The sequence below is a fragment of the Pristiophorus japonicus genome, chromosome 3 (assembly GCF_044704955.1).
Source record: "Pristiophorus japonicus isolate sPriJap1 chromosome 3, sPriJap1.hap1, whole genome shotgun sequence".
NCBI lineage: Eukaryota > Metazoa > Chordata > Chondrichthyes > Pristiophoridae > Pristiophorus > Pristiophorus japonicus.
In genome coordinates this window covers 96,635,500-96,661,942 of record NC_091979.1, presented here as the reverse complement: position 1 = coordinate 96,661,942, position 26,443 = coordinate 96,635,500, and the positions used below count along the sequence as shown (strand labels likewise).

The 26,443-nt window shown below is 47.1% G+C and overlaps 1 protein-coding gene across 6 annotated transcripts in view; it reads left to right on the top strand.

The window, feature by feature from the left end:
- Positions 1-26,443, top strand: part of LOC139259808 (uncharacterized protein C7orf57 homolog) — a 157,596-nt gene that overhangs the window by 100,686 nt on the left and 30,467 nt on the right. For 5 of the 6 annotated variants that reach the window (XM_070875612.1, XM_070875607.1, XM_070875606.1 and 2 more), the window contains 2 exons: positions 11,329-11,465; positions 24,030-24,151. In XM_070875612.1, coding sequence (XP_070731713.1) covers positions 11,329-11,465; positions 24,030-24,151 — 259 coding nt within the window. The remainder of the gene's footprint in view (positions 1-11,328; positions 11,466-24,029; positions 24,152-26,443) is intronic. The other variant, XM_070875608.1, reaches the window with a different exon arrangement.

The following is a 26,443-nucleotide window of genomic DNA, read 5'->3' as shown; positions in this document are numbered from 1 at the left end:
GGCCTTTTATACTTGGCCTGCACACACGTGCGTGCAGTCCAATGGCCTCCAACAGTGACACCATCTAGTGCTAGTGATCCCAAAAGTACATACATGACAATATCCCCCTCTGAGATATTAACACAGTCTCTTACAAATTGAGACGGTCCGGTGTTTTACGCTCCCAGGTTGACCATCTCAGTTCAACTCCAGCCTTGGGTGAGTGTTCAGAGTCTGTTGTGACTGGTGGCTGGGTGACTGACCTGGTGGGAGTGGCAATGGCCATGTCAGGGATTGAAAGTCCATTTTCATTGAACATTTCAGTGATTGAAAGTCCCGATTCACTGATGAATGAGTCCTCTGATTACTGAGAGTAGGTTGGATGGTCGTCGATTGTGTCTTCCGCCGATTGTTCCAGTTCATCTGTGTGCCGCAGTTTTGTCTGATCCATATGTTTCCTGCATGTATACCCATTTTTGAGCTTGACAATAAATATTCTGTTGCCCTCCTTGGCCATGACAGTACCAGCGATCCACTTGGGAGCCTGACCATAATTCAGAGCATGTCCAGGATCATTTACAGAAATATCGCGTGACACAGCCGAGCGATCGTGATACCCTTGCTGACTTTGTCTTCTATATTCAACATGATTATTCAAGTCAGGGTGTACAAGAGATAGCTTGGTCTTAAGATCTCTCTTCATCATTAGTTCAGCAGGCGAGACCCCGGTAAGCATTTGTGGTCTTGTCCTGTGACCCTTGGGTTACTCGCTTCATACCCTGCTTTATGATTTGGACAGCACATTCTGCTTGCCCATTAGATGCAGGTTTGAATGGTGCTCACCTTACATGTTTGATACCATTGAGTTTCATGAACTCTTGAAACTCCTGACTGGTGAAGCACGATCCGTTGTCGCTAACAACGATGTCAGGCAGACCATGTGTCGCGAACATGACACTGAGATTCTCAATGGTAGCTTTGGATGTGCTGGATGACATGATTATACACTCTATCCACTTCGAATATGCATCCACCACAACTAAAAACATCTTCCCCGGGAAGGGACCTGCAAAGTCTATGTGGATCCTGAACCATGGTTTGGACTGCCACGACCACAGACTCAGTGGCGATTCCGCTGGTGCTGTGCTGAGCTGCATGCAAGTGTTGCACTGATGCACACATGATTCCAGCTCAGAGTCAATTCCTGGCCACCATACATGAGACCTGGCGATAGCTTTCATCATTACAATGCCAGGATATGTGTTATGTAGCTCACATACAACTTTCTCTCTCCCTTTCTTGGGCGTAACAACACGATTGCCCCACAGTATACAATCCGACTGAATAGACAGTTCGTCTTTGCGACGAATGTAAGGTTTGGTCTCCTCGCACATTTGCTTGGGTATGGCGGACCAATCACCTTTGAGGATGCAACTCTTCACCACCGATAAAATCGAGTCCTGGCTAGTCCAGGTCTTAACTTGTTGAACCGTGACAGGGGTTCCTTCACTCTCAAAAGCATCAATAACTAACAATAGGTCCGCCGGTTGTGGCGTTTCCACCTCCGGTGTGGGCAACGGCAGATGGCTCAAAGCATCGGCTAAATTCTCAGTGCCAGGTCTATGATGAATGACATAATCATAAGCGGATAATGTCAGCGCCCACCTCTGGATATGGGATGAAGCATTGGTATTGATACCTTTGTTTTCAGAGAACAGTGAAATGAGCGGCTTGTGATCTGTCTCCAGTTCAAACTGAAGACCAAACAGGTACTGATGCATCTTTTTAACCCCATATACACAGCCTAGTGCTTCTTTCTCTACCATGCTGTAAGCTGTTTCCGCTTTAGACAAACTTTGTGAAGCATACGCGACTGGTTGAAGTTTACCCGACTCATTAGCTTGTTGGAGTACGCAATCAATTCCATCTGGCGAAGCATCACAGGCCAATACTAAACGTTTAAATGGGTCATAATGTACCAGCAGCTTGTTAGAGCAAAGTATATTAGTGGCTTTCTCAAAAGCTCTGTCTTGAGATGCACCCCACACCCAGTTGTCGCCTTTTCTTAGCAGCATGTGCATTGGTTCTAATAAGGTGCTCAATTTAGATAGGAAGTTACCGAAATGATTGAGTAGACCCAGGAACGAATGCAGCTCCGTCAGATTCTGCGGCTTGGGTGCATTCTTGATGACCTTGGTTTTCGCATCCGTGGGCCTGATGCCATCAGCAGCAATTTTCCTCCCAAGGAATTCGACCTCTGGTGCCATGAAGATGCGCTTCAATCTGAGTCCCACTTTGTCCAGATGATGTAGAACCTCTTCCAGGTTGATCAGATGTTCCTCAGAGTCACGACCTGTGACCAGGATGTCATCTTGGAACATGACGGTTCTGGGAACGGACTTCAGTTCCTTTGAAATATTGCTGTAGCCGAGCGAATTCCAAAAGGGCACCTGTGATAAATAAACAGTCCTTTATGCGTGTTAATGCACGTAAGTCTCTTCGACGTCTCGATCAGCTCCTGTGTCATGTAGGCCGACGTCAAGTCCAGTTTGGTGAACGACTTCCCCCCAGCTTGCATTGCAAACAAGTCATCAGCCTTCGGTAACGGGTACTGATCCTGTTTCGAAACCCTGTTATCATCATCATCATAATGATAACAGGGTCCCTCAAACAAGGATGACTTGCTTCCACAAGAGTTCACAGATGTTTCAAGAAATGGATATTCCAGCCCTGAACTCCATTTGAGGGGGTGGAAGATGCCTGTGCGTGGATTTTTTTAACGTGTGGTGACCGTTACACATCAGCCACCACACGGGCTCGACAGAGCTAGGCCTTTATCCAGTGGCAAGGGTTGAACCAGGACGACTGGAGACCTGCTCTGCTGCACGGATCTAGTGCGCACACATATCGCAGTGTGGGCAGGCCTGTGCTGCCCGAGCCTCGGCTCTTCTGGGCCCCATACCCTCATTCGTCGCACCCTCGCCCGCAATGTTCCAGGGCCCGGCGCTCCAGCTCTATTTCTAGCCCCGACCTGCGGTGCTGTTCTCACACAGGTCAGGACGGCCCACGATGTTCCAGGGCTCGGTGCTCCAGCTCTATTTATAGCCCCGACCTGCGGTGCTGTTCTCACACAGGTCGGGGCGGTACACGATGTAGCCAATGTATGTCAGTGAAGACAGGGGTGATGGGTGAATGGGACGGTGCGAGTTAGGACACGGGCAGCAGAGTTTTGGATGACCCCAAATTTCTGGAGGGTAGAATGTGCGAGACCAGCCAAGAGTGCATTGGAATAGTTAAGTTTTGAGGTAATAAAAAGAATGGATAAGCAGCCGATGAGCTGAGGCAGGGCAGAGTCGGGCAATGTTACGGAGGTAGGCGGTCTTTGTGAGGTAATGCATTTGGGGAGGGCTAACAAGGCAAGGGCATACACATTAAATGTTGGCCGGCGCAGACACGATAGCCAAAATGGCCTCCTTCCCTGCTGTAAATTTCTATGATTCTATATGCGGTCAGAAGCTCAACCAAGGAAGCTCAACCACGTCAAATAAAACATCAAAGTTGTCAGAGAGAGAGATGGTTTCGGTGGCTAGGAAACAATGTTTATGCTGGTGACTGAACACAATTGCTTCGGTCTTCCCAATACTTACTTGGAGGAAATTTCTGCTCATCCAGTACTGGATCCCTAGTCTCCACAGATTCTGACTATGCCATCACTTTTCAGCACAGGAACAATGGGGCTGGCCCATTCATTAAATTCAACCGGTGATATGATTCCTTCATGCTGGAGTCTGTCCAGTTCGATTTCGACCTTCTCCCACATCATATATTGAACTGCCCGAGCTTTATGATGGACGGGTCTTGCATCCGAGTCTACGTGGATCTGCACCTTGGCTCCCGTGAAGTTGCCGATGCCTGGTTCGAACAGCGAGGGGAACTTGCTCAGTACTTGGGCACATGTATCTTTCTCCGACGACAACACCTTGATGTCGTTCCCATCGCATCTGATTTTTTCAAGCCAGTTCCTGCTGAACAGCGTGGGCCATTGCCTAGGATAATCCATAGCGATAACTCGTGAAGCGCGTAACTGTAGTGTCTCTGCACCTTGTTACAAACTCACACGAGACATGTATATACCAGACACAGTCACTCTGTGACCTTCACTATATTCCCAGGATGAAAGAGTGCTGACCCCAGGATGAAAGAGTGCTGACTCTGGGTGGGATCTCCCCTTTTATACCTGGAAACCCAGGTGAGGAGTGTCTCCCGCAAGCTCACCCCCTGTGGTCAGAGTGTGCATTTCAAGGGTACAGGCACAGTGTGCATGAGTTACAGTTACATAACTATTGTCATTGCAAGATGGTGAAATACATGACATCACCTCCCCCCTTGAGTCTTTTAGTTTCAGAGGTTGAGTCTGTCAGGTGGTCGGCGCTCTCTCGTGGAGCGCCGCAGTTGTGGCTCTGGTGGCTGAGCCTCAGCACGCATTTCTGTCACTTGAGGTGATTCCAGCCTGTCCGGGCTGGCTGCAGGGACCGTGCATGCTGAGGGCTGTCTTTGTTGTTCGTACGCTGGCAGTGGTGTGGGTGCTATCTCATCATGCTCTTCTTCCGGTTCCTCCGTATCTATGCTGAACCTTGTCTTTCCTTGGTCCAAGTGTTTGCGGCATATCTGCCCATTGTTTAGTCTGACCACTATGACCCTGTTTCCTTCTTTGCCAATTACGGTGCCCTCAAGCTATTTGGGTCCCAAAGCATGGTTAAGAACAAATACCGGGTCACCTATTTCTATACACCTCCCCCTTGAGCCTCGATCCTGGAGCTCAGTTTGGGACTGGCACTTGCCCTCAACAATGTCCGCCAGGTCTCGGTGAATGAGGGCAGCCGCGTCTTGAGCATGCGTTTCATGAGGAGTTCCGCTGGCGGGACTCCCGTGAGAGAGTGTGGCCGGGACCTGTAGGCCAGCAGAAGGCGCGATAGGCGGTACTGAAAAGAGAGTCCTTGGATGCGTACGCAGACTCTCCACTGTGATGGATGTCGTGCACGAGTTCAATATGATGCACTCGATCCACTTCGAGTATGCATCGACTATGATCAGGAATATTTTCCCCATGAACGGGCCCACATAGTCTACGTGAATACGTGACCATGGCCTGGTGGGCCAGGGCCACGGGCTGAGTGGAGCCTCCCTGAGGACATTGCCCAGCTGGGCACACGTCATGCTCCTGCGAATCCAGAGTCAATCCCCGGCCACCATACATGTGACCGGGCAAAGGCCTTCATTAATACGATGCCAGGGTGCTCGCTGTGGAGTTCCCTGATGAACGCTTCCCTTCCTTTCTGGGGCATGACTACCCAGCTGCCCCGTAACAGGCAGTCGGCTTGGATGGAGAGTTCATCCATCCGTCTCTGAAACGGCCTGACTTCCTCGGGGCACGCCCTGTGTGCGGGCGCTCAATCCCCAGTCAGGACACATTTCTTTATCATGGATAGGAGGGGGTCCCTGTTGGTCCAGAGTTTGATCTGTCGGGCTGTGATGGGGGAGCCTGTAGTGTCAAAAGCCTCAACGGCCATGACCATCTCGGCGCTCTGCTCCGCGCCCCCTCGGTGGCGGCCAGTGGGAGCCTGCTGGCACAATTTTCAGTGCCTGGCCGGTGCCGTATGGTATGATCATATGCAGCCAGCATGAGGGCCCATCACTGTATGCGAGCTGACGTGTTAGCGTTGACAGCCTTGCTGCCGGACAACAGGGATGTTAATAGCTTGTGGTCCGTCTCTTGCTCGAACTGTCTACCGAAAAGGCATCTTTTTCACACTGTACACACACGAGAGTGCCTCCTCTCTCTGTCTGGGAGAGCGACCTGGAGGCGTAAGCCACTGGTTGGAGTTGGCCGTCATCGTTACCCTGTTGCAATACACACCCAACCCCGTAGGATGACGCATCGCATGTTAAAACCATTTTTTTACAGGAGTCATACAAAGTCAACAGTTTGTTGGAACACAGCAGTTTCCTCGCCTTATTGAAAGCCTGTTCTTCACAATCCCCCCAAAACCATTCACAACCTTTACGGAGGAGCATGTGTAACGGCTCCAACAATGTGCTTAAGTTCTGCAGAAAGTTCCCAAAATAGTTCAAAAGTCCCAGGAATAATCGCAACTCCGACGTGTTGCCGGACCTGGGTGCCCGGCGAATTGCGTCTGTTTTTGATTCAGTGGGCCGGATCCCGTCTGCGGCAACCCTCCTGCCCAGGAGCTCAACCTCTGGGACCAAAAACACGCACTTGGTCTTTTTCAGCCGCAAGCCTACCTGATCCAATCGGTATAGCACCTCCTCCAGGTTGTGGAGGTGTTCCTCGGTGTCTCGACCCGTTATAAGGATGTCGTCTTGGAATACGACCGTTCCAGGGATGGACTTCAGCAAGCTTTCCATGTTTCGCTGAAAGATAGCCGCTGCCGAACGAATGCCAAACAGGCACCTGTTGTAGACAATTAATCCTTTGTGCGTCGTGATGGTGGTCAGAAGCTTGGAATCTTCCGCCAGTTCCTGAGTCATGTAGGCCGAAATGAGGTCCAGCTTCATGAACAGCTTTCCACCTGCCAGCGTGGCAAAGAGGTCCTCCGCTCTCGGAAGCGGGTATTGGTCTTGCAGCGACACTCGGTTGATGGTAGCTTTGTAGTCGCCACAAATCCTAACCAAGCCATCTGCTTTGAGGATGGGAACGATGGGATTTGCCCAGTCGCTGAATTCAATGGCCAAAATGATGCCCTCTCTGAGTAGCCTGTCCAGTTCACTTTCAGTTTTCTCACACATTACATACGGCACTGCTCTGGCTTTGTGGTGCACTAGTCTGGCGTCCGGAGTGATGCGTATCACTACTTTAGGGTTGAAACAGTGACTCGAATTTTTGCAAGACCTGCGAGCATGAACTTCGCTCCATAGATGAAATGGCGTGCACATCCCCCCATTTCCAATTCATCTCAGCTAGCCAACTCCTCCCCAAAAGTGCAGGGCCATTTCCCGGAACAATCCAGAGTGGCAGCTGGTTCTGTAATCTATTATGCGTTGCCACCAAGTTTGCACTGCCCAGCACTGGGATGATCTCTTTGGTGTACGTACATAGCAGCATCTCGATGCGTTCCAGTTTGAGCCTGCTAGCTCTGTGTGACCATAGTCTCTCAAACTGTTGGGTGCTCATGAGTGACTGGCTAGCTCCCATATCCAGCTCCATGTGCACCGGGATGCCATTCAGTAAGACTTTCATCATCATGGGTGGCATTTTGGTGTATGAGCTGTGGACGTCAGCCACATGAACTCTCTGAACTTCCGCATCCATGGTTGTTCCCAGGCCTCATCCTGCATTGCAGACCCCTCGTCTAGTTCCTCTGTCTCGCTACTGCCTTTTTGCACATCCTGGCCAAGTGTCCACTGACATTACAAATCCTACAGGTATAATGCTGGAACCTGCAGCTTTTGGCAGTGTGTCTACCCCCACACCTCCAACATGAGCTGAGATTGCTGTTAACAAAAGGACTATTCCCAGGCATTCCTCTGATGGTCCGTTTGGCTGTTTCTAAGCACTCTGAATGGTCCCATCATGGGATGCATTGTTCCTCGTGATGGTGTGAATTGCCGATCACCTTTCCATTGTCCCTGTTGCGGGCCCACCCTGGAGCTTGTTGCTGCCTGGGCGATGTCAAATTGCCCTTGCCTGCCTGCCTAGGCGGTGTCGAATTGCCCTTGCCTGCCTGCAGGGTTCTGTATCACTTTTACAACATTACTTCCCTGGTTCATCGCAACGTTAAAACCAGGGCTGCATGCATAAATTAGCTTGGTCTCCTCTTCCCCTGCCATAAAGGTCTGAGCTATCAACGCCGCCCCTTCTAAAGTCAGGTCCTTGGTCTTTATGAGCTTCCTGAAAATGCCGGCATGATTAATGCCCTCGATGAAAAAGTCCCGTAATATCTCCCCCCGTGCAGGCATCGGAGAACATACAGAGACTGGCCAAACGCCGCAGTTCTGTCACGAAGTCCGAGACCTTTTGTCCCTCCCGACGCCGGTGAGAGTAGAACCGGTGCTGGACCATGTGTACGCTACTTGCCAGCTTGAGATGCTCACTGATCAGCTGGCTGAACTCTTCGAAGGACTTGTCCGCTGGCTTTTGGGGTGCGAGCAGGTCTTTCATCAGCACATACGTCTGTGGACCACAGCTGGTCAGTAGATGCACCCTCCGCTTGTCAGCCGCTGCCTCTTCCAGCCAGTCCTTTGTGACAAAGCTCTGCTAGAGTCTTTCCACAAAGTCTTCCCAGTCCTTACCCACACAGTAGTGTTCCTCTGTGCCACCGGTGGCCATCCTCGTGGTTCGGTCATTCCCGTTTCTCGTCGCCAGATGTAGTGTCTCTGCACCTTGTTACAAACTCACACGAGGCATGTATTCCCAGGACCAAAGAGTGCTGACCCTGGGTGGGACCTCCCCTTTTATACCTGGAAACCCAGGTGAGGAGTGTCTCCCGCATGCTCACCCCCTATGGTCAGGGTGTGCATTTCAAGGGTACAGGTACAGTGTGCATGAGTTACAGTTACATAACTATTGTCATTGCAAGATGGTGAAATACATGACATGCACCATCATACGACACTTTAATTGTGGCACTGCCAATCACCATTATGAATTCTTTGGTGTACGTGCGTAACTTGGCATTGACTGGCCACAGCCTGGGCCTCACAGCCTTAGTATCCCACAGCTTGTCGAACATCCTCTGGCTCATTATCGATTGACTCGCCCCCGGGTCCAGTTCCATCAATACTGGCACCCCATTAAATTTCACGTTGATCATTATCGGTTTGCTCTTAGTTAGGAACGAGTACAGTCCATACACTTCCTCCTCTGTTATCTCGAATTGCGTATCCGGATCCGCGCTAGTCTGACCATCATCCTCCACGTGGTGTGTCGCAGCACGCTTGCTCATCTGCGGACACTTGCACTGGAGATGCCCCACCCTCAGACATATTGCTTAAATCGACACTGCTGGTGTCAGTGATTTCCCCCACAACGCCAACACGGAGAAATCGGATGCATTCCCGCTGGCAGACTTTGGGCAGCCACAGGTTTTGCGTACGCAGTCGAGTAGGCCCTGCCATGTGCCGCTCTGCCAAATGCCGAATCAATCATATTTACAGTACTTGCTGAGTTTCGATTTTTCACTGATATCTGCTTTAGACTTCTATCCGTTGTCATGCATGACTGACGATCGTGATGGCCCTGTTCAAGTCCAATGTCTCCACCGCCAGTGGTTTACGTAGGATCAGCTCGTGGTTGATGCCGATTACAAAAAAGTCCCGCAGCATATCTGCCAACACAGCCCCGAACTTACACGGTCCCGCTAGACGTCTCAGGTCGGCAACGAATTCCGCCGCATTCTGGCCCTCTGAGCGAATGTGTGTGTAAAATCTGTATCTCGAGATGATGATGCCTTCGTCTGGCTTAAGGTGGTCCTGTACCAGTGTACACAATTTTTCATACATCTTCTCTGTTGGACTCACAAGCAGGAGTAGATTCTTTATCAGACCATAAATTTTCGGACTGTAAATCGAGCGGAACACCGCCCAGCGCCAATCTGTGTCGCCAACTTCCTCCATTTTGTTGGCCATGAAGAACTGGCTCAAATGGCTCACAAATGCCCAATTTTCTCCTTCCATGAGTCGCTCCAACAATCCAATTGTGCTCATTTTTGCATGGAAAGGTTCTTGTTGCCTCGTCGCCAAATGTTGTGTATGCAATAACTGTTAGACTGAGTATTGTTTAACTCCAAGAGGTATGACCTTGGCTCTGCTTTATTACGGCCCAAAGTGACTAATATACAAAATGGCTGGCTTTTTATACTTGGGCTGCACACACGTGCGTGCAGCCCAATGGCCTCCAACAGTGACGCCATCTAGTGGCTAGTGATTCCGAAAGTACATACACGACACTTTGCAAAAAGCTGCAGGCAGGCAAGACAAGGTTCTTTGTTCTCTCTCCCCACAGATCTGTATGGACCACAGCCAGGTCTGAGCAGGCACAGTGATCAGGAACCCCACACCCCTTAACCCCCGGGGCTACATTTGATGTGTAGTGCAGTCTTGTGATGCCTTCCGATCATCTTCCACAGCCCCTCACTCACCCGGGCTTGATTTGATGTGTAGTGCAGTCTTGTGATGCCTTCCCCCCACCGCCCCAGCCTTCTTTTGCAGCCGAGCCCCTGTGTCCAGGCACGGGACTGATTCTGCCGGCCGACCCTCGAGCCCTGTTTTCAGACGTTCGGTGGTGGCGTGTCAGTTGAAAGAATATGAAAAGTTACAGAATTCCATCAAACTTCCATTTACTGCATTATAAGGTAAAAGAAAATAATCTTTGTTATGTATATTTAAGTCTTCTTAACTCCCTCCAAAACTTTGCTGAAAAACAATGGTGTCATTCTGCAGCGATTTTTCAATGTGCGCTGCTTTTTCTTAACTCACCAGATGGTTTTTTGGAGTGGTCAGATACGCCGACCTAGGAGAAATTTTTTTTTGGCAAACTTCCACAATTGACAAAAACTGGTGCAGACATTGGGTTACGCCCCGTATGACGCAAAAAAAAACGAACCTAAAAAAATCGGAACTAACTGAGTTACGCTGGCGCAGATTCCTTGGGGGAACTTAAATTTTTTAACTTATGCCAAAAAGCAGCGTGTGCGGAAAAAAACGCCACAAATCACTAGGGAAAATTGAGCTCACAGTCATTAACTTAGGATGCTTCAAAGATTTTTATTATTTCAGTTATGGTTGTCTTCACACCAGAATCTCAGTAACTCCTTCCAACCAGTTACTTTGTTATGCTATCAGCATTTAGTGCTCAAACAAAATGTACTTTTTTAACAATTCAGCTGAAATACAGGCCCTGCTTCAAAAAAGGATGTCAAAGGTAGCTATATATTGCCCATGCTTATGTTGGATGGGAGTATGCAGAGGCAGTTTTCAAACTCAGCTGAGCCATTAGGGAAGATACCAAGCCATTGATAGGCACTTCACACAGGGAGAGAATGAAAATCAGAGGGATAGTCATTTTAGGCCATTGTCCATTTTCTAGCAGCCATCCATTGAGTGGTATCATCAGAGGCTTGGGAGCAATGTCATCTGTCCATCCTTTACAATAAGAATAATACATGGTGTAGAAAGAGTAAAAACAAAGGAAAAGATTAAAATTAAAATATTCAAGATGAGATTCTCTTTGTTTATTATGATCACTTGTTTAATATTTGCAGAAATAATGAGAGCACTGAAGTCAGTTTCAAGATTATTCATGTACTTTTTCCTCTGGTGTAATTTGTTCAGTCAGGGACTCCAGAAATTGGTAATGGGAGACAGCGGGACAGGAATATTCCATCTCAGCTTCAGATGGAGACCATGACATTAGATACTGAAACAAATCAACAGTTAATGCAGCCTGTCATACTAGCTAATCCAACAAGGTAAGTGCTACAGATTATAACATAAGATATCCATTAGAAAATGTGAGTTATCTATACATTGTCTAACCAAAATCACTAGATAATAATAATGGGACAACTGGTGATGTTTAATTTAATTCTTCCATAACAGCATGCATAAAAGGCAAACTTTACAATAATGTTGTACTTTTGGCATTCAAAACTGACAAGATTACAATTTTTAAAGTAGGATGTATGAAATCTTATGACAGTGTGGAGCTCTAGGTCGTGGATTTGTGCCTGCATTGTCTCACTCGGTGGGTAGTTTACAGCTATGCTGTCAGAGAGACTGGATACTTCATGCCAGGGAGAATGGAAAAATCTGAGGGCAAGTTCCCATAGGCTCCTCGTATCTGCTTCATCACAGCCTGTAAAGTAGACCTTGCACATCCTCCCAGTGGTGCTAGGTGTGAGAGTACCGAAAGAAGAAAAGGGGAAAATAGCAATTAAATATTGTTTTTTTTTAATCTTTATAAAATTCCTTTCTTTCTAGTTTTTCACTGCCAATTTTCTGCCCATATATCTTCCTCTCATGAAGACACTGACTGACGTCTTGCTGATTTGCAATTCCACAGTCAAGTGGCCATTATTCATGTGTGATCCTTGTCACTGAGTGTTGGCAGTCTATTTTCCATTGGAGATATTACACTTGTCCTGACTTGCTTACACAAGCATACTTCCTGGAGAGGTCACAGGTATTATTCAGGAGATGGAACTTGGCTGATTTTTCCTTCCCTAACCTGTGAATTTGAGGCCAATTATAGCACTCCAATTTGCTCCCCTGCTGAGATCAGCTAACTGAACACTGAAACTGACACCTTCCTGGTCTGTATTGCTCAGCTACTCATTGTGTAAACTGGCTGGATTTTTTGAAAATATCTTTAATTCCCCTAATAGGGAGGATCGGAAATCAGTGGGAAAAAAAATTAATTAAAAAATTTAAAATGAAATTCCTGCCATTAGTTACAATTTTCCCATTAATGACCCATGGCCAGAGCAGGGAGGAAAATCAACCAGGGTTTTAGCTATTGATTAACCAGCGACCCATATTGGAAATATCCATATATGCAGATATGTGGAAGATGGTGAATAAAGTATGAGGCTTAACTGTAATACACCATTAGGTTAATCAGTCTGCCTATATCACCTTTGAAACTGCACCTCAGCAAGAAATCTATAGTGAGCTGCAGTCCTGTGTCCAAAACTAGTATATTTTTCTGGCACCATTTTGGTGAAACTGGGGGTGCCTTCCCAGGTGGGGGAATGGAGGGCGAAATATCACTGGAGCACTTTGCTGGATGAAGTGTTGAGAAGAAGGGCAGCAAGAGCACAAATTTAAAATGCACAGTTCCAAAAAGCACCAATTGATCACAGAGAAACCTTCAAAAATTTGCTAAGCCCTACTTTCACCAGGATTTAAAATTGCTATGCACTGTATATCATAAAGTATGTCTTGAGCAACTGAGTCAAAACTGTCATATTATAGGATGCCTGATGTCATCCTGCTAGACCTCCCTCCTCCTCTGACATCACATGGGGGACTGGATAGAAGAAATGCCTGCTTGTGTCAGAATTTCTCTTTGGGCTAGAAAAGGAAGGGAGACCGGGCAGAGAACAGGGTTCTACACCAAGTTCCTCGTCTCCCACCAACCAAATTTCACAATTTCATGCTTTAAAGGCACAGCAATTTCTAACCCCATGCCTTTGGGGGGAAATGATCGAGAAAATCAGTGGAAAGGAGGCAAAAAATGTCATGACCTGAAGGAATTTTTGAATGGAAAGCTTGGACTCCTATTTGTGGTTCCTTTCGGCCCAAAATTGCCTCGGTGACAGATCCTTCCAGGTCTGCCATAATGGTGCAGGCGGCAGTCAGCAGCAGCAGGGGGAAGGACCGCTGCATGAAAACAGGTCTAACCCCAACGGTAAGTAAGTAAGCAAAAAAAGATTAGTGAACTTCTTTTATTTATTTCTTTTTCAGCAATTCAGGGGGATGGGGTCCCCTGAAGGTGTTCATGTATTTTTTTTTTGTGTTCATTTTTATTCTTATGTGTTCCCCTGCAGCAATTTGGCGAGGATCACATTTGCCGCCGAGATTGGGAACTTCCGCCCGCTGCCACCCAGATTTCGGGTGTAAGTCGGGATTTTGCCGCCGGGTGGTACTGGCAGATGTTTTAGAGGAATCTTCCTGCCAAAGTACCGCCCGATCTCTCGGTGGTCCTTTGGGCAGCACTTGGGCGGGCCTTCGCTTTCACCAAGTTCGGGCCCTAAGGCCTGCCCAAGTGACGCCTAAAGTACCATCGGTAGTCCCCGAGAGACCGGGCGATACTTTGCCAGGACGATTCTTCGAAAAGAGATGGCAGTACCACCTGCTGAGGATTGAGTTGGGCCCAGGGAGGGGGGGGAAGACCTAAAAATTAAAATCTTTAAAAAAAACACTGGAGCACCTTCAGGGTACCCCGTACAGATAAATCGCTGGGAAAAAAAATTAAAAGATGTTCACTGTTATATATGTAAACCTGTAAATACCTTGTTTAACCACCAGAGGGCTCATCCCCTGGAATCCCAAGGGATCCCACAATCCCTTGGGAGCACCTGTACTTAAGGAGGCCTCACAGGCTGGAGAGGCACTCTGGAGACCTGCAATAAAAGACTACGGTCGCACTTTACTTTAAGCTCACAGTATCTGGTCAGGCTCTTTATTCATACACTACAACTGGTGACGAGATACAGATAACGAACCCCAACGCAATGATGCAGAGAACAGTGGGCACCCTGGAGAAATTTTCGGAGGGAGATGATTGGGAAACCTTCGCGGAGCAACTCGACCAATACTTCGTGGCCAACAAGCTGGAAGGAGAAGCGAACGCTGCCAAACAAAGAGCGATTCTTCTCACCGTTTGAGGGGCACCAACGTATGGCCTCATGAAAAATCAGCTTGCTCCAGCAAAACCCGCAGAGAAATCTATGATGACTTGTGCACACTGGTCGGGGAGCATCTTAACCTGAAGGAAAGCATTCCGATGTACAAGAGGTCTGAAGGCCAGGAAGTGACGAGCTATGTCGTCGAGCTAAGACGCCTTGCAGGACATTGCAAATTTGAAGGACATTTGGAGCACATGCTCAGGGACGTCTTTGCATTTGGCTTTGGCCATGAAGTAATACTTGGCAAACTTTTGACTGTAGAGACCCCAACCTTGAGTAAAGCCATAGCGATAGCCCAGGCGTTCATCGCCACAAGTGACAATACCAGGCAAATCTCTCAGCACACGAGTGCTGCTAAAAGTACTGTGAACAAAGTAATGTTGTTTTCGAATCATAACATACAGGACAGGCCTCACATGCCTGCAGCTGCACGTCCGCAGATGACTCAGAGTCCACCATCAAGGGTGATGAATGCAAGGCCATTAACACCTTGTTGGCACTGCGGGGATGGTCATCGTTTCCATTCATGCGGCTTCAAAGGATACATTTTCAAGGGCTATGGAACAATGGGACACCTCCAACGTATGTGCAGTTTAGCTGCAAATCCTGCTAATCCTGCAAACCACCATGTTGCAGAGGAGGACAGATCCACGGCGGATCTCGACGAACCAAAGCCTCAGACTGAGGAGGCAGAGGTATATGGGGTGCACACATTTACCACAAAGTGTCCCCCGATAATGCTGAAGGTTAAATAAAATGGACTCTCAGTGTCAATGGTGCTGGACACGGGCGTGAGCCAGTCCATTATGAGCAAAAAGACTTTCGATAAATTGTGGTGCAGCAAGGCCTCAAGGCCAGGCCTGACTCCCATTTGCACTAAACTGAGAACTTACACAAAAGAACTGATTCCCGTAATCAGCAGTGCTACTGGAAAGGTTTCCTACGATGGAGCGGTGCACAAGTTACCACTCTGGGTGGTACCAACGATGGCCCCACGCTGATCGGCAGGAGCTGGCTGGGGAAGATATGCTGTAACTGGGACAACATCCGAGCGCTCTCGTCTGTCGATGACACTTCGTGTGCTCAGGTCCTAAACAAGTTCCCTTCGCTGTTCGAAACAGGCATCAGGAAGTTCCAAGGAGCAAAAGTGCAGATCCACCTAATTCCGGGGGCGTGATCCATCCATCACAAGGCAAGAGCAGTACCGTCCATACATGATGAGAGAGAGGGTGGAGATCGAACTGGACCGACTGCAACGAAAGGGCATCATTTCGCTGATCGAATTCAACGAGTGGGCCAGTCCAATTGTTTCAGTCCTCAAGGGAGACGGCACCGTCAGAATCTGGTGATTACAAAGTAACTATCAATCATTTCTCCCTGCAGGATCAATACCCACTACCAAAGGCAGACGCCCTTTTTGCGACATTGGCGGGAGGAAAGACATTCACGAAGCTGGACTTGACCTCGGCCTACATGACTCAGGAGCTGGAGGAATCATCGAAGAGCCTCACCTGCATCAACACACACAATGGTCTCTTCATTTACAACAGATGCCCGTTTGGGATACGATCAGCCTCGGCGATATTCCAGAGTAACATGGAAAGCTTACTGAAGTCGGTCCCGCACACCATGGTCTTCCAGGACGACATCTTGGTTACAGGTCGGGACATAGTCGAGCATCTGCAGAACCTGGAGAAGGTTCTTCGTCGGCTTAATCGCGTGGGGCTCAGGTTAAAACACTCGAAGTGCATTTTCCTGGCACCCAAAGTGGAGTTCCTGGGAGAAGAATCGCGGCGGACGGCATCAGGCCCACCAATTCGAAGACGGAGGCAATCGAGAACGCACCAAGGTCACAGAATGTGACGGAGCTGCGGTCGTTTCTGGACTCCTGAACCAGTTTGGTAATTTCTTACCGGGTCTCAGCACACTGTTGGAACCACTGCACGCCTTTCTGCGTAAAGGAGATGAATGGATATGGAGTAAAAGCCAAGAAAATGCCTTTGTAAAAGCTAGAAAACTGTTATGCTCAAACAAATTGCTTGTGTTATATGATCCATGTAAGCGTTTGGTACTAGCTTGAGATGCGTCGTCATACGCTGTCGGGTGTGTATTGCAACAAGCTAATGAATCTGGGAAATTACAACCGGTTGCTTATGCATCCAGAAGTTTGTCTAAGGCTAAGAGGGCCTACAGCATGATTGAAAAAGAAGCATTAGCGTGTGTTTATGGGGTAAAGAAAATGCATCAATATCTGTTTGGGCTCAAATTTGAACTGATATCCCTCTTTTCTGAAAGTAAGGAGATAAATACGAATGCATCGGCCCGCATCCAGAGATGGGCGCTCACATTGTCCGCATACAGCTACGCCATCCGCCACAGGCCAGGCACAGAAAACTGTGCCGATGCTCTCAGTAGGCTGCCATTGCCCACCACGGGGGTGGAAATGGCACAGTCTGCAGATTTAGTCATGGTAATGGAAGCATTCGAGAGTGAGCAATCACCTGTTACCGCCCGACAGATTAGAACCTGGACGAGCCAGGACCCCTTACTGTCCCTAGTAAAAAAAACTGTGCGCTTCACGGGAGCTGGTCCAGTGTCCCGTTAGAAATGCAGGAAGAAATAAAGCTATACCAGCAGTGCAAAAATGAAATGTCTATACAGGCAGACTGCCTTCTGTGGGGTAATCGGGTAGTGGTGCCTAAAAAGTGCAGGGACACTTTCATTAGTGATCTCCACAGTACCCACCCAGGCATTATAATGATGAAAGTGATAGTTGGATCCCACGTGTGGTGGCGCGGTAGCGATGCGGACTTAGAGTCCTGCGTGCACAAATGTAACGCATGTTCACATTTAAGCAATGCACCCAGGGAGGCGCCGCTAAGTTTATGGTCTTGGCCCTCCAAACCGTGGTCTAGGGTCCATGTCGACTATGCAGGCCCGTTCTTGGGTAAAATGTAGATGCGTACTCCAAATGGATTGAATGCGAGATAATGTCGGCAAGCATGTCCGCTGCCACTACTGAAAGCCTGCGGGCCATGTTTGCCACGCACGGCCTACCTGATGTCCTTGTGAGTGACAATGGGCCGTGTTTCACCAGTGCCGAGTTCAAAGAGTTCATGCCCGCAATGGGATCAAACATGTTACATCTGCCCCATTCAAACCAGCATCCAATGATCAGGCAGAGAGAGCAGTGCAAACAATCAAGCAGAGCTTGAAGAGGGTAACTGAAGGCTCACTGCAGACTCGCCTATCCCGAGTCCTGCTGAGTTACCGCACGAGACCCCACTCGCTCACTGGGATTCCACCCGCTGAGCTGCTCATGAAAAGGGCACTTAAGACAAGGCTCTCGTTAGTCCACCCTGATCTACACGAACAGGTACAGAGCAGGCGGCTTCAACAAAGTACATATCATAATAGCGCAAATGTGTCACGCAAAATTAAGATTAATGATCCTGTATTTGTGTTGAACTATGGACAAGGTCCCAAGTGGCTTCCCGGTCCTGTCATGGCCAAAGAGGGGAGTAGGGTGTTTCGGGTCAAACTTGCACCGAGACAATCAACCAGGGAAAGAAAGGCCCCGGATCGACTCACCTTGTAAATAGTTACACTATTGACTTTGTGGGGCGAGTGTTGTTATATATGTAAACCTGTAAATACCTCGTTTAACCACCAGAGGGCTCATCCCCTGGAGTCCCAAGGGATCCCACAATCGCTTGGGAGCACCTGTACTTAAACTGACCTCACAGGCTGGAGAGGCACTCTGGAGACCTGCAATAAAAGACTATAGTCATAATTTACTTTGAGCTCACAGTATCTGGTCAGGCTCTTTATTCATGCACTACATTCACTAACCTTTTTTTGCAAGTCTTCTTATTTACTGTCAAGGTTAGACCTGTCTCCACGCAGCGGTCCTTCCCCCTGCTGCTGCCGACTCCCGTCCGGAGGAATCTGCCAGCTCGGTGGGCAGGAGGACACTTACGCGACTTGGCCGCCAGCGGGCGGTTCCTGGCGGCACTCCCCTCCCGCCGGCGGCAGACCTCCACAAAAATGACATCAAGGGGAGACCATCCAGAAAATTCAGCGGCATCCGGCGGCAGTGGTCGGTAAGGCCACCAAGTTTGGGCCCTTTGTTTCTTAGTCTTAGTCACAGCCTTATAGACAATCAGCTCATCCAAGTACCCTAAAGTATACTGGCAGCACACCAAGATTTTAGCATGCTGATATTTTTAGCGAAAGCATTGGTTTTTATCTGTATTTGTCAGTTTCTGTTCTCTGGTTCAAACAGTTTGATATGAACACTATAAATCACTTTGAAATACAGAAGGTTATTTAAATGAACAAAGCATAGCCTAGAAATGACTATTGACGACATTAATAAATAATGCTTAACACATTCACATGATATTTCTGTCTCTATTCTGATGGAAGTTTAACTTGTAACGCCGCTATTAAAATAGCTGACAGGGAATTTGCATATGGGCATGTTTAACATTCGTCCACTGATATCGCTAGTAGTAATTTCTACTCTCTTAAGAGGCATTTTATAATGATCATTTAAAATGCACTGCGATAGCATTTAATTATCTCTGGGAACTTGGGGGGTGAAATTCCATTGCGTCCTGTTTGGGGGCGGGACAATTTGCAGCAGATGCCATTAGGGGCGAAAAATCATTTGCCCCCTAACAGGAGGTGCAAACGCCCTGAATTTCTAAGCCCTGGACTCTAAAAGTGTTTCAGCGCTATTTACTTATAGAGGCCCATTTTTCAACTCCGCCAAAATGGGCTTCAGCTGACACATGGCAATCAGCTCAGGTTGCAGGCAGCACCAAATTTTATTCCTTGATTTGAATAGCTACTAGCACATAAGAAACTTGTTTAGAGACCTTGACCTGTAATGCACATGACTGTGGAACAGAAAATCATACAAGGCAGCAGCTCTTAAATGTCTGCAACTCACCATTAAAGAGCAAGTTGCAGCAACAGAAAAATTGACTAATTGTTCACAATACTACAGCAGAGGTATGTAGACAGCATTGCAACTTTAGTTGGTAGTGGATTGGTGGTTCTGCTGAAGGAATTACACCAAAGGAAGGTGGCTCGTTTTGGAGGTGAAGACTGTCCCCCAGTAAAAGCACAGGAACAAGATGCATGGAGGAAGGTGGACCAGTAGTACTGGCAGCTCCTGAAGAAGCTGGGTAGAGCAACACTTCCTGACCTCTCTTCTAGCCATAGTGGAGCTGGATACATTGGCGGAGTCAGGAGTGGAGGTCATAGGTGGGCACTCCCAAACACTTACCCCGACAGAATGGTCCCATGGACATTCGGGGCCTGTATTTTTAAGAGCAGTTGACTCATTTTTTTTAGTAAAATGGTCATTGTGACATAAGCAGGGGAACACTCTATCATTATCTGGCTGATTGCATAACTATGTTTATTTGTATTAAAAGTTCATGTCCCAGCAGGCACTTTTTATTAACAGGACACTGTAAAACCATGAAAAAGTGCTCAACAAATATTTTTGTTAAGGAAGAGATATGGGTAATTTTTGCCACATGTAAGTGTCTATCAATTTCCCCATTTTTACAGCATGCTATTAATCCACACTCTGTTCACCCATGTTACTGTTAGCTGTGTGCTCTGCTGTTTGGAGAGTGTTTGGACAGTGAAATTGTGGATGAAAAATCCTGTCTTAATAACTTTGAGCCAGCTGTTCTTTCTCAATTCCATAAGAAATGAGTTTGTAAATTTTTTTGTATATTTTTAGTGTAAAGTGTGGAATTATAAAACCACACCTTTGATTGTATTTGAATTAAAAAGTGGCCATGTGAAACAAAAGAGAAAGTGTATACGTTTGTGGAGTGGCTATAGTAGAGTGAGAAAGAACAAGAGAAGAAAAGAAAGAACGTGAATGTATCAGCCTTAGTTCAGTCATAGTACTTTCACCTCTGATTCAGATGGTCATGAATTCAAGTCTCTCTCCAGACACTTGAGCATATAGTCTAGGCTGACACTCTAGCGCAATACTGAAGGAGCGCTGTACTGTCAGAGGTGCCATCTTTCCAATGAGAAGTGAATCAAAAGCCCCGATTGCCATCTCGGATGGCGCAAAAGGTCCCATGGTACTATTCAAAGAAGAGCAGCAGAGATGCCCTAGCCAACATTTATTCCTGAACCAACACCACAAAAACAGATTATCTGGTCATTTATCTCAATGTTGTTGTGGAATGTTGCTGTGCACACATTGGCTGCCACGTTTCCCTACATTACAACAGTGATTACACTTCAACAGTGCTTCATTGGCTGTGTGGCACTTTAGGACATCCTGAGAGCGTGAAAGGCAATATATAGCAACACAGGAAGAGGAGTAGGCCATTAAGCCCTTCAAGCCTGTTCCGCCACTCAATTAGATGATGGCTAATTCCATTTGCCAGCCTTTGCTCCATATCCCTTGATACCCTTACCTAACAAAATTCTATCGACCTCAGACTTGAAACTGTCACTTGACGCAGTCTCCACAGCCTTTTGGGGGAGCGAGTTTCAAATTTCCATTACCGTTTGCTACTATATGGCCTAGATCAAATTTTAGGTTTCCCCCACCAGAGCAAATACTTTCTCTGGCTGGAATCTTCCCAGCCCTGCGAGTGTGGGTTTGGAGGCAGGCCCGCTGTCAAAATGTCCCTGATTGACAGTGGGTCAGGATCCCGGTCTGAATCCGCCTCCATGTGAGTTTCTGACTTGTCAAATCTGCATTCGGATAGCAGCTGGCAAGGCAGGTAATTAACATCATTAAAAGATACTTAAGAGGCTTAAAAGCAGGCACACAATTTTACCAACCTTTTGCTGGGTTTTCCATGCCTTGGAGAACATGCCAGGTAAGTGGAGTCAGGTTCTCAGTGACTCTCTATTGCTTTGGCTAGTTGACAGCTACAGAAGTGGTATAAAAGCTACCATTTCATAGCTGTTCACTTTCCAATATCACAAGCTGAAGCCTTCAGGTTTTGGAAGAGACTTGTGAGCTGTATGCACTTTGGAAGTGTTTGCAGTGAACTCTCTATTCACTGTCACCTCCTTGGAACAACCTCTCTCACTATTGACAGGGCACTTCTGTCATCTCAACCTCACCTGTCATTTATTCCAGCAGCATCGGTGCCCATGAAAAAATCTCACCTTGGTCCTCAGAATCCCACCACGATCAGCCCCAACACCAACAGCACTAAACACACCAGCATCACCACCAACAATACCAACCTTCTCCGCAATCACCTGGTGCTGCACAGGACATAGAGCAACAGCACCCGACCACATTGCTGCTCGGGAGGCGAGTGATGACATCACCATGGCCACATTTACTTCAGGGTGCACAGGGTTGTACACCCTGTTTGCCACATGATGTGCCAGGTTGGCACCACCCCACACCAACACCATAAAGTATCCCTGCAATGCCCAACCCATTCCTTTCACCATTGTGGGGGGTACCCTTATGTCTCACTATCCATTGCAACTCACTAAGCCACTTCCAAAGGAGCCCACAAATCTGTCCAAGAATGCAAAGTGCTGAAAATAAAGATGTCAATGTTTGACAACACATCAAATTTAACTATACATGAACATTGGCAAAAGGACCCAAGTGTGTTGTTAGTTGGTATGATTGGACAAGGATGAGGGTGAGTGTGAGGAGTGGCTAGTGAACTGATAATGTAGATAGAGAGTGAGGGATGGGTGGAGGTGCAAGGTAAGTTGGTGTGAGTAAGGATGTGCAGGGGTAGAGTAGGGAAGTCAGAGTGACGGGGATGTAATGAGTGGCTCAGCAGGATGAGATTGAGTGTGGCTTTGCAGTAATGTTTCATGATCTACCGAGATCATTGAAAGGTTTGCGCCACTGCAGCCTGGTCCTCCTGATGACATCCCTGATTGTGCCCTCCTGTGCAATGTGCAACCAGGCTGTGTTGGTGTCTTGGGGGAGATCCCATTCTGCCCATTGGAAGGGAAGAGAACGCCCCTACGTGATTTGACCCCCTCCATAAGCATCTGGAGGGAGTTATGGGAGAGCCTGGGTGCAGCCATGCACCTCTGTGCAATGCTTGTCAGTATTTACAGCACCCTCAATGCTGCAGAACACTGACAGAAGAACTGTCAACAGAATGTGAGCACGGTCCCTTCAAGGAAACCGGCTGATGACGCATCAGCAAATTACGCCATCAGATCGGCTTCCTCTTAATTGGCCGGGAAGCCCACAGGGAGGGCTTAGCAAGCCCAATCATCGGAAAATTCGTGATAGAGAGTGGGCTCGAGTTGGGAGCACGATTACCACATGCCACCTACCCCGACTTCATCGATCCTGCCACGTGTGACGAAATCACGACCATAGTGTCTACCCTATCAAATTCCTTTATCATTTTAAACACCTTGATTAGTTCACCCCTGAACATTTTAAACTGAAATGTATGCAATCTGTCTTCATAATGTAACCCTTTAAGCGCTGGTACAAATGCAAGGTTTTTCTTGAACTCCTCAGGACATCCCAAAGTGCTTCACAGCTAATGAAATTCTTTTGAAATATAGTTATTGTCTATGCGACAGTAAATCTGCACATGCACCCACAAACAGAAAATGAGATGAATGATCAGTTGAATGATGTTGAATGAGAGATAAATGTTGACTAGGGCACGAGTGAACTCCCTTGCTGTTTTTCAAATACTGCCATGGGATCGTTCATATCCCCTTTAACAGACACACAGGACTTCAGTTTAATGACTCATCCAAAAGGCAGCACATTCAACAATGTATGAGTCCCATAATTATTACTGAATTTTGGCCTAGATTTTGTGATCAAGTCCTGAGGTGGGGCTTGAAACCACAATCTACTGGCTCAGTGATGAGTGTGTTACCACTGAGTTAAGCTGAAGGGTGTATGTATTGATGCATGGAGAGTGTGAGAAAGATGACAGAACATGTGCATGTCAATGTAATAAGAAGAGAGAAGATTGTGTGCAGTCTGAACTTGTTAGGGCGAGCTGTTCATTCCTAGTTCACAGAGGCAATAATTATTTTCATGGCGCGAAACCCGCACTTTTAGCAAATCCTTCCACATCATTGGCCAGTCTATCAGAACTGCTGATCTATGATTCCCCCAGTCTACACTCACAAATGAAAAATTACCAATTGGGCCAGGTATCAGAGGGATGCCAATGGATTGTTTTGAGGCATGAGCCACTTCCTTTAGACAAATACTTAGCTCGCTGATCCCCTCGGATTAATGAACAGTTGATATGCAGAAAAAATTAAATATTACTAATTCAGAACTTGAACAAGGCCAAGGTTAAAAATTCTGTGTGTGCCAATAAGGATCAATGTCCAGTTTCTAGAATTTTAGTAGCTTCTGAAAAGTTTTATTTACAGGTTCACTTATTCCCAATAAATATGCATAATGATTACTCATTTGACAGATTGATAGTTTTCAATTACATCCAGCAAGATAGATGTAACAATGTGACAATCAAGCTCCGTTGTGATACTATCAAATAGATTGAAATGCTTTGTTACGTGATTTCTTTATTTAGAAATTATGCTGCCAAAATATCTTGTGATTCTGTATTGTAATATACTGTATTTGATTTTTCTAAGTAACAGATTTACACGTAGAAAGGAACCGCCAATTAGCATGCAGAAGTTGCTTAGTTTTGGCTATGCTGATGATTGGTTTTCAGAACATAAGGATGTGAAGAACACCAAAGAACAAAATATGGGTACTGTATCATAATTGATCAATCCTGAAAAAAATGAATGACCATGACTGATCTTACTTTGTATAGCTAGGAGCTTTAGGCTGGTATATGCAACTACTGCCATGTAATTTGACTCCAAGTGCCAGATGTTGAGAAGAAATTTAGCTGCTACTTTTACATTATGTGCTCAGTGGGGAATGCTCAGACAGCTGTCTAGACTGAATGCTAGAGTGATACTGCCTATAGAACTAAATTTGTGTGATTTCTAGGTAACATTGAGGGTGGTGGAGGAGGCATTTGGAAAGAATGTAGGCAATAAAATAAAATTTAGGCAAAAAAAAAAATCAATAATGCAATGTTTAATGGCCATAATGCTACTGTATATCAGGCACTGCCACCCTATAATATCGAGCTTTGATGCCTGACGCTTGGTACGCATAGTGCTATACTATGTGCTGGGGAAGAACCTATGGTGCTGTGTGAATCGGCAACTTATATTAATGCGGCATTAGCCCTATGATATGGTTGGCATACCTGAACAGTGCTCACAACAGTGACTACATTCCAAAAGCACTTCATTGGCTGTAAAGCACTTTGAGACGTCCAGTGGTTGTGAAAGATGCTATATAAATGCAAGTCTTTCTTTCTTTCAGATACTTAGCACCCATTTTAAATGGCACTGCAAAAGGCGTGGCTGCTATGGTGGCTCCTCTCTCTTAAAGTGGACTCCTATTTTTGTAACTGGTGCTCTGTTTGCACTCATTTCAATACATCTTTGTTGTTTTCAAAACTGAACTTATTTGGAGACTCTTGAAGCTGTATCCCATCTGTTTTATGTGATTGTTTCTCCACTTATGCTGCCGAGATAGGAACTGGGGTTACCCTCTTGCCATCCCTCTTCATTTGCAGGTTCTGGAGGAGGGTGACAAGAGCAAGCATGCAAGGCAGGTGTGTTTGTACCTTGCATCTTGCAGATACAATGGCTGAAAAATTTGGTTGTGCAGCGCCTCACTTAGTGTCCCAGAGGGGCAGTAATGCGCCTCAAATGGTTTACCACCCAGCCGTGGAGGTTGTAGCGCCCCGCCGGGAAATTTGGTTCAGGTTTACATAAGAACATAAGAATTAGGAACAGGAGTAGGCCATCTCGCCCCTCGTGCCTGCTCCACTACTCAACAAGATCATGGCTGATCTGGCCGTGGACTCAGCTCCACTTACCCGCCCACTCCCCATAACCCTTAATTCCCTTATTGGTTAAAAATCTATCTATCTGTGATTTGAATACATTCAATGAGCTAGCCTCAACTGCTACCCTGGGCAGAGAATTCCACAGATTCACAACCCTCTGGGAGAAGAAATTCCTTCTCAACTCGGTTTTAAATTGGCTCCCCCATATTTTGAGGCTGTGCCCCCTAGTTCTAGTCTCCCCGACCATTGGAAACAACCTCTCTGCCTCTATCTTGTCTATCTCTTTCATTATTTTAAATGTTTCTATAAGATCACCCCTCATCCTTCTGAACTCCAACAAGTAAAGATCCAGTCTACTCAATCTATCATCATAAGGTAACCCCCTCATCTCCGGAATCAGCCTAGTGAATCGTCTCTGTACCCCCTCCAAAGCTAGTATATCCTTCCTTAAGTAAGGTGACCAAAACTGCACGCAGTACTCCAGGTGCGGCCTCACCAATACTTGCGGTGCAAACTGCTACTGTCTCACCATGTAACTTCAGTCAGACCATGACGTCGGTACACGTGCAACGACCCACTGGCACCCCACTCACAAAATTAGGTGTCTCCGCCTCATTTAGCATCCGCTGCTGAACACAGCAGAGAAACCAGGCAGTCCCAACTTCTTTAGGCGATACCTGGAGACTATTTTAAGGGAGGAGTAACCGGATTAATCGGAGGTCAGAGTGAGTGCAACATTTCAACAGAGCACAGTGCATGAATCTCTTACTGGGCAGCGGCAGATTTAGCTGACCTTACAGGTTCCGAGCAACTTGAGTTTGAGAGTTCATTACTAGGACGCTAGTGTCGCCTTCTACATGATCTTGTTAGGCAGCGTCAAGATAGAAGGGCTGTTGGCCATGTCGGCTCACAACTGTGGAGACCCCGTAGACGTCAGGACAGGAAGCCTTACCCCCCACGGGTTTACCGGGAGCCACGCTCAGACCAGGACATGTCAGAGGAGCAGTGTGTCAGAAGGCTGCTCTTCCAAAAGGAGTTCCTCACAGAGATATGCCATCTTCCTGCAGGCAGACCTGCAGCCAAACATTGGCATCAGGACTGCACTGCCCGTCCCAGTGAAATTGACTG